The sequence below is a fragment of the Helianthus annuus genome, chromosome 5 (assembly GCF_002127325.2).
Source record: "Helianthus annuus cultivar XRQ/B chromosome 5, HanXRQr2.0-SUNRISE, whole genome shotgun sequence".
Classification (NCBI taxonomy): Eukaryota; Viridiplantae; Streptophyta; class Magnoliopsida; order Asterales; family Asteraceae; genus Helianthus; species Helianthus annuus.
In genome coordinates, this window is record NC_035437.2 from 48,280,154 (window position 1) to 48,288,916 (window position 8,763).

Genomic DNA, 8,763 nt, shown 5'->3' on the forward strand with positions numbered 1-8,763 from the left:
CTTGAAGAAGCCATTTTATGTATATTTTTTTGGAGTTTGATAGTGGTGTTTCAATTTTTGGATGGTAAAAATGAGTAAGAAATGAAAGGTTTATATAGGAAAAAATTGAAAGATTTTTTTTTTAAATAGCCGTTGGCCAACAGCCATGCCTGACGGCTAGCTAAACGGTCATCAACACCCAACCAACCATTACCAGACACGTCACCCCAGGCCAGTACCCCACGCCAAACAATATTGCCATGTCAAGCGAGCAACGCCCACCAAAACGCCAACCCGGGGTGGAGCACCCGGCGTTAAAGGGCCAACAACGCCCCTTGGCCACGCCCACACCCACCAGTCTAAGAGGCATATGTTTCACGAGCAGATATCTGGATGGTTCAGGCGTTTGCCTCTGAATGGTTAAGCATTATACTGAGTCTGAATGGTTAAAACCTCTAATCTGAATTGGTCAGACATTTGCCTCTGAACAGTTAAACATTATACTGACTTTTAATGGTTTAGACCCCATTCTAATTTAACACTTAATGGTTAGACCTTTTACTGGTTCAACACTTAATCATTCAAAAGTTGCTGAACAACCCCTTAATTAACTTCGATACAACTCAATATAGGTTTTAATACATTTCCAATCACTGAGATTAATCTCGAACAAAATGATACAATTTGTAAAAGTAAAAGGAAAACAATCCACACTAAATATTCACGTAAAAATAAAATGGACAAAGGACCTTTCAAGTGTAAAAGATCTGCATGAACCATTTTTAAAAGAAAAAAAAAAGATTAAAACAGCTGAAAAATATATAATTAAACAAGATAACATAAGTTTGATGGCACCTTCTAGTATTCGTTTCGATAATGAGTATCAAATCCAACGAGGGATTGGCAGTAGTTAACATTTGTCAGCACGGTACTCGTTGACCCGCACTCGCTTCCGACGAGTGAAACGGTCGACTTGTCGAGCTTGACCGACCACGGGTAGTGATAGTTTTGAGCGCCCACACCAGTGTTCGAAGATGACCGTTGCATCCTGACGGCTCTCGGGACATTTCGCCCTTCTATTGATGGGCGTCGCCTCGTTACACTTGAATACTGCCTCTCATAAACCGAATGACAATCGGCCGGCCGCTGCTTTGGCGCACTGTGGGACCGTACTTTCGCCCTTGATGATTGCGTGTTCGCCATATAACTTGGGAACTCATAGACTGATTCAGCATATTTGGGCTTCGAGGCCGGGCTACTTTGGGCGGCTACGTACGAAAAGTCGTCATAATGGCGACCGTAACCCCTCGGGCTTGGTTCCGATGGTGCTGGCGAGACGGGCATCGACACTCGTTCTCTAGAATGGCTTTTTCTTGTACTTCTAGTGTCCACTTCAACAATCTTGATATGTTCTTCTGACATGTCCTGATCTCTGATACCATGATAGAATTCAGACTCTGGCCAGCCGTAATAAGAACCTATTTCATCATTACTACGCCTTCTACGAGCGCAAGCTCGGGCCTGAACCGAGACTAACGCCTGCATACACCGCAGCGTCGCAGTGGCTCGTTTGCGCACCAAGTGACCCCTCACCAACGCTTGTAACTTCACTAGTCCTTTCAAAGCAAACAAAGCCTTTCTTGCTAAGTAAGACTTAAAAACTGATTGAATTTTTGTAGCGGCTGCATTCTGAACTGCTGCAGCCGCTGCTGTAACCGCTGTATTTGCAGCGGTTGCATTGGCAATTGCCACATCCATAGCATGCTTCTTTTGCTCGTAATCCTCTGGTTCATGCACCGATGAGGGCGGTGTGGTGGATATCAAGTCTATGGAGTTGGTGGTGGTCGTGGGTGCATTGGCGGAGGCCGACGACCGCCGGAAGCTCCATCTACGCTTCTCTTTAGGGGTTGATGGTGCACCGGTGGGTGGTGTTGGGGTTTCATTGATGGTGTGTTTGTCTTTTTTTCCGGCCAACAAATTCTTGAACCATTTGCTTGTTTTCCCCATGTCTTTGCAACTATCTTCCAAACTGTGGCATTGTGATCACAAAAAACCAATTATTTGTAGATCTGAATTTCTCTTTCTTATTGACTACTACCAACTTGCTTCCAAAAAAACATTATGAGTTTTAATATTGTAATTCTAAATTAATTAATGTATACGTTCATGATGCAATTGATAGTTTGTCTTTTGTACAAAGATTTCATTGAGATTTTATTCGGTTTAAGAAATTGATAGTGAATATGATTTTTATTACCCCTCCCAGTTGAACTTTTATACCTTAATTTTAATCGATCATTAATCTTTTACATATTAAATGTATTTTATGATTTCTAATTTCATCACTTATGGTATATTTGTTAGATGTATACATATATAAGGCGATCGGGTGTGGGTCGGGAAAGGCGAACGGGGAGGTGACGTGACTTGGGACTCTGACGGAACCCCCCCCCCCCCTCATCGGTGCAAACAGGAAAATCCTCCAATTCCCCCGAAATTAAAAAGCAGTCGTTGCACCCTTTTGACCATTCAACGGTCAAGAAAATTAAAAAAAAAATAAAACCTATTTGAACCCTGTTCCCCTATTTTTTTTAAACCATTCACTTCACTATCTCACACCATCTCAAACCATTCCTACTTTTAAAAAAATTATTTGTTCTTTCTCAAATGGCAAGACGGGTTTGGACCAACGAGGAAGTATTCGCTTTGATCACAGCTTGGGTGAATTAATAAATCCATCACCCATTCTCGGGTTGCCATGAATCAATAATGGTGGATTAATTTGTTTAACGAATTCCATCAACAAATGGGTGAAACCGATCGCAACGTACACTCAGTTCATTCATTCGAAATGGAGGCTATTGAACCGATGTGTTACAGTATTTGAGCAACTCTACATAGGGGGGGGGGGTGTTGAAAATATTCAATGATATACTACAATTTCATTATTTCTAACGTTTGTTTATTCAACAACTTTTATAAAATTTTAATTATTTGATTAGTGTTGCAGTGACTTGTTATTGGTTTGTTAATTGTAGGTAAGTGGGCTTGTTGCAGTTCACGTATGGGCTTGTAGCACAAGGATCTGGGCTTGCTTAATGGGTCAAGTTGTCAAGTGAAGATATAACAAGTTCATTAGTGCAGCATGGATTCAAGTTGTTATAACAACTCTCCTGGATATCCGGGTTCAAGTATTGGGTGTCTATAAAAGACTTCGACCCGTATCAGTTTGGTTACACACAGAGATATTTTTGCAAGTTCTGTCCGTTCTCTCTCTCTTAGGGCGATTAGGGTTTCTTTTGTGAGTATTGTTTGTTCGCAGAAGTTGTGGCTCTCGTCTCAGTTGTTAAGATCATCGTGTTGATGATCTTTAGAGAGTGTGCGTGATTCGTATTTCGGTTCTTTGTAATCTGTATTCAGAATATTCTGTTTTTGGGTAAAAACTCTTTCGGTTTGGGTATTTCTGATTTGGTGTATTTTGATACCATAAATTTCACATGGTATCAGAGCTTTTATAGCTCTTGGGGTATTTGTGTTTGTTTCCGTTCATTACTCTGATTCGTCATCATCAGAACCTAGGGTTCTTGATTTGGGGTTTTTTTTTTTCATCTGTTGTGATTCCATCATTGTTCCGATCGTTTGTTATCCGCTGCTTGGTTCTGGTAATTTTGGATTGGTCTCTTGCTACTGGTTCTGTTTTTGAAGTTTTTTGTCGCCTTGGTGTGTGTGCCGATCGAGATACAGAAACCCTAAATCTAGGGAGGCGGTCTTGGACCAGTGGAATCTTGGAAGCTGCTGTTCTGTTGCTAGGGTTCAACCTTGTAGGTTGTAAAATCCTATTCAGAACCGGAGAAACCCTTGCTAGGGTTTGCAATCTTGGTGAGATCTTTCCTTGCTTTAATTTCCAGTTTTGTCATTTCTATTTTTTGCATTAGGCATATTTGTTTGCCGGACTAGTTGGGCCGGTGTTGATTGGGACACAGGAAGGGTACATCCTGTTGCATTTTTAGTTGTTATTTGTTTGTTATTTGATTCTTGTTTGGCTGCTATTTGTTTTTCATTTTGTTTTTTACTTGTTGTTGCTGATTTTTAGAGTAGGTATAGTCGGCTCCCTTGATAAGGCTTGCAGAGGCACCTTGAGTGATGACCCTCTGATCTGGTCCCTGTCAAGGTTTCGCCCTTTTAAGATCTATGGTTGTTGTGATTCTTTAGCGCTTTTGTTGCAATTCTCTATTTGTTGTTTCTTGATTGTTACTTGATTTGGTGTTATAATGGTTGATGGTCTAGTTGTCACAAGTGGTGGTTCTAGTGATCCACCACTTGAGACACTTGTAAGTAAACTTGATGCAAGTGACCCTTTATACTTGCATCTGTCTGATTCTAGTAATTTGACTATCGTTACCATTAAACTGAAAGGATCTGAGAATTACACAATTTGGTCTAATGCTATGCAACTTGCTTTACAAGTAAAAAATAAATGGGGATTTATTGATAAAAGTTGTGTTAAATCTGAAAATAATGAAGTTCTTGCTAGGCAATGGGACAGATGTAACTCTATAGTATTAACTTGGATTTTAAATTCAATTAGTGAAGAGTTGTATATGGGGAATGTTTTTTCAAAATTGGCGTGTGATGTTTGGACAGATTTAAAGGAGACTTATAATAAAGTAGATGGATCTGTTGTTTTTGATTTGTATCAGAAAATTAATTCGTTTAGTCAAAATGGATCTAGTGTGTCTGAATACTATCATAAGTTGAATGTTATGTGGGGACAGTTAGATCAGATTGTGCAATTACCTGCCTGTTCTTGTAATGTTGCCAAGGATTTCAACGATTTTAATCACATGATAAAATTGATGCAATTTTTAATGGGTTTGGATAATATGTATCAAGGGGTTAGAACTAATCTTTTGATGAAAGAAACTTTACCAATGGTTAAAGAGGCGTTTGCTGTAGTTTCTAGAGAGGAATCTCATAGAAACTATAGCAGTGGTAATAAGAAAAATCCAAACATATCTTTTGTGTCTAAAGTCAGTCCTTCAGTTGAGTTTAAGAAAACTAATAAAGTCCTAAATCAAAACTTAAAATGTACTCACTGTAATAAGGTTGGACATACAGTTGAAAAATGTTTTGAGATAATTGGATATCCCTCTTGGATGAAACCACCAAGAGGGAATCAAGGGAAGAAAAGTAGTTCTAGTAATAGTTCTAAGGTGGATGAGTCAAATGTTCCTATTACTGCTTTAACTTCTGATCAGTTGACAAAGTTGCTCAGTTTGATTAATGACAGAACACCTGAATCATCACAGAGCTGTAGTGTTTCAGGTGGGTTGTTTTATTCAACTGTTTTTAGTTGTCCAGTTTATTCTTTTGGTCATGATATGGGTAGAGGTTCAGGTTGGATAATAGATTCAGGGGCTAATAATCACATGGTTAAATCAGAAACAAATTTAACTAATTTCATTGATGTTTCTAATCTTAAAATACAAGTAAAGCATCCTAATGGGACTAATGCATATGTAACTAAGATTGGAACATATAAATTGGCTGATGGTGTGGTTTTACATGATGTGTTTGTTGTCCCTGAATATAGTGTTAACCTAATTTCTGTACATAAATTAGCAAGAGATAATAAGTTGTTTGTTGGATTTGATGAGCATAAGTGTTATATACAGGACCGGTTAACAGGGAAAATCCTGGTGATTGGTAGTCAACTGCAAGGTTTATACATGTGTGGTAATACTTTTGTGACTAATGTATCTGTTGTGAATGCTTCTGTGTATAAACTCTGGCATTCTAGGTTAGGACACCCTGCTGATCAAGCCATTAAAATGTTTAAAGACACCTTGAACATTTCAATCGAGGGTGATCATGGCCCTTGTGATGTATGTCATAGGGCTAAGCAGCATAAGGAACCCTTTCCTTTAAGTGAACATAAGAGTTCTCAGTTGGGAGAATTAGTTCACTTGGATGTATGGGGACCTTATAAGGTTGCTAGGAGGGAAGGTCATAAGTATTTTTTAACTATAGTGGATGACTATTCCAGGGTTGTTTGGGTCTGTTTAATGAAGAGTAAAATAGAAGTCTTTGAGAATATTCAAACTTTTGTTAACATAATTCAAACACAATTTAAAAAAATTGTCAAATGTTTCAGAAGTGATAATGGGTCAGAATTTGTTAATGGTCAAATGTCACGTTATTGTAAGCTCAAGGGAATAGTTCATCAAACAACATGTGCCTATACCCCTCAACAAAATGGTATTGTTGAGAGGAAACATAGGCATTTGTTAAATGTTACTAGGGCTTTATTTTTCCAAAGTAATCTACCTGTTAGATTTTGGCATGAGTGTGTACTAACTACAGCTTATCTTATTAATAGGACTCCATCTTCTGTTCTATCTGGCAAGACCCCTTATGAATTACTTTATAATTTCAGTCCCTTCTTAAATCATTTAAAGGTGTTTGGGTGTTTGTGTTTTTGTACAAGTTTAAATGTAAGTGACAAACTAAGCAGTAGAGCTGAAAAGTGTGTTTTTATTGGTTATTCATATGAGAAAAAAGGTTATAAATTGTATAGTCTAGATACTAAAGTAGTAATGTTTTCAAGAGATGTTAAATTCTATGAAACTATATTCCCTTTTAAGGAAAAAACCGTTTTTGATAAATATGATTCATATCCGGTAAAACACATAAACGCTCTAAATTTTTTTGACTTGTATGTTAGCTCAGAACCTGAACACTTGAGAACTGTGGATGACCCCGATGATGATAGAAGGGATCAGGGTGAGTATGATGAGGGAACACATGGTTCTCAGCAGTCAGTAATGCCTGAAGCTCCCGTTGACATGGCTGATGTTCAGCAACCAAGTGAGCCAAGCGCATCGTCTGATAGGGCTGAACATGTGACTACCTCAAATGATGCTCAAGAACCTTCTGAGGGAGACAAAGTAGGACCTGAGTTGTCTAAGTTACCCAGAAGGTCTACTAGAACTTCTGTCTTTCCAAGTAAATTTGATGAATTTGTTGTGAATAGTAAAATTAAATATGGAATAGAAAAGGTTATTAACTTTTCTAATCTATCTTTTGAGAATAAATGTTTTGCTACTATGCTTTCTAAGAGCTTTGAACCTCGGAGTTATAAAGAGGCTGTACAAGATCCCAATTGGATCAATGCAATGAATGATGAACTTCATGCATTGCATAGAAATGATACTTAGGAAATTGTAGACAAACCAAAGAATAGGAGCATAGTAGGCTGTAAATGGATATATAAAATAAAGTACAAGTCGAATGGAGAAATAGAAAGATATAAAGCTAGACTTGTAGCAAAGGGGTTTAGCCAGAAAGAGGGAGTTGATTATGAAGAGACTTTTTCTCCGGTTGTCAAACTTGTCACAGTTAGATGTGTACTGTCTCTAGTTGTTCAAAACGGCTGGAAACTGTTTCAGTTAGATGTAAATAATGCTTTCTTATATGGTGAGTTAAATGAAGAAGTCTACATGTCATTACCTGAGGGATATCAATCATGTGATGTTTCTAAGGTGTGCAGACTGAAAAAATCATTGTATGGGCTGAAGCAAGCCCCAAGAATGTGGAATGAAAAGTTAGTTAGTGTCCTAATTGATTGTGGTTTTGTTCAAAGCAAATGTGATACATCTATGTTTATTAAAAGTGTAAATGATGTGTTTGTTGTACTTCTAGTTTATGTTGATGACATAGTTGTTACTGGTAATTCTGTTGTTGAAATTGAAAAGGTTAAACAGAGTTTGAAAACAAAGTTTTTGATTAAAGATCTTGGTATGTTACAATACTTTCTTGGGATAGAAGTGATAACTTGTACAGGTGGTATATGTTTGTCTTAAAGAAAGTATTGCACTGATTTGTTAGCTGAGTATGGGATGTTAGGATGTAAACCTGTCAGTGTTCCCATAGATCAAAATCATGTTGTTAACAATGTGCTTAATAGTAATACTGGTCCTTTAACAAACATAACTGGTTATCAACAACTAGCAGGAAAACTAATCTACTTGTCTCACACTAGGCCAGATATTTCATATGCAGTTCATGTATTGAGTCAATATATGCATAGCCCTACTGATGGGCATTTGAAATTAGCGTTTCATTTGTTAAGGTATCTCAAGTCTGCACCTGGTAAAGGATTGTTATTCAGCAAAGGTGAACCGTTTTAAAAGCGTTTGCTGATTCAGACTGGGCTAAATGCTTAGTTTCTAGGAAATCTGTTACAGGTTTTTGTGTTTTTTTAGGTAACAACTTGGTGTCCTGGAAAAGTAAGAAACAAACAACTGTTTCTAGGTCCTCAGCTGAGGCCGAGTATAGAGCTATATGTGCTACTGCATGTGAGACAGTTTGGCTTAAAAATTTATTAAGTGAGTTACAAGTAGACGTTAAACTTCCTATTAGTGTGTATTGTGATAATAAAGCTGCAATATCAATTGCAGCTAATCCAGTTTTTCATGATAGGACCAAACATTTTGAGTTGGATCTATTCTTTTTGCGTGATCTAATTGCTAAAGGTACAATAAAATGTGTCGGAGTAAGATCTGAGAGTCAGGTTGCTGACTTATTTACCAAAGGGGTTCTGGTAAAAACACATCATTTTCTGTGTAATGAGTTGAAGCTTTTTGATGCGTTTAAATGATGAAATTGAGGGGGGGTGTTGAAAATATTCAATGATATACTACAATTTCATTATTTCTAACGTTTGTTTATTCAGCAACTTTTATAAAATTTTAATTATTTGATTAGTGTTGCACTGACTTGTTA

At 37.6% G+C, this 8,763-nt stretch overlaps 1 protein-coding gene and 1 long non-coding RNA gene across 2 annotated transcripts; one reads left to right on the top strand and one right to left on the bottom strand.

Moving 5' to 3' along the window:
• Nucleotides 1-586: 586 nt before the first annotated feature.
• Nucleotides 587-2,080, bottom strand: LOC110940716 (protein IQ-DOMAIN 14). The gene is made up of 2 exons (XM_035990486.1): nt 835-2,080; nt 587-746 (listed from the first exon to the last, which is right to left on the bottom strand). Exon 1 carries the CDS (start codon nt 1,984-1,986, stop codon nt 838-840), a length of 1,149 nt encoding a protein of 382 aa, XP_035846379.1. The 5' UTR covers nt 1,987-2,080; the 3' UTR covers nt 587-746; nt 835-837.
• Nucleotides 2,081-5,270: 3,190 nt separating this feature from the next.
• Nucleotides 5,271-6,582, top strand: LOC118492457. Its single transcript, XR_004893806.1, has 3 exons — nt 5,271-5,304; nt 5,655-5,715; nt 6,359-6,582. It is a non-coding gene; the product is annotated as an uncharacterized LOC118492457 (long non-coding RNA).
• The last annotated feature ends 2,181 nt before the right edge of the window (nt 6,583-8,763 follow it).

Excerpts from the sequence above, each read along its gene's own strand:
- LOC110940716 (XM_035990486.1), bottom strand. The coding sequence starts at position 1,986 with ATGGGGAAAACAAGCAAATGGTTCAAGAATTTGTTGGCCGGAAAAAAA.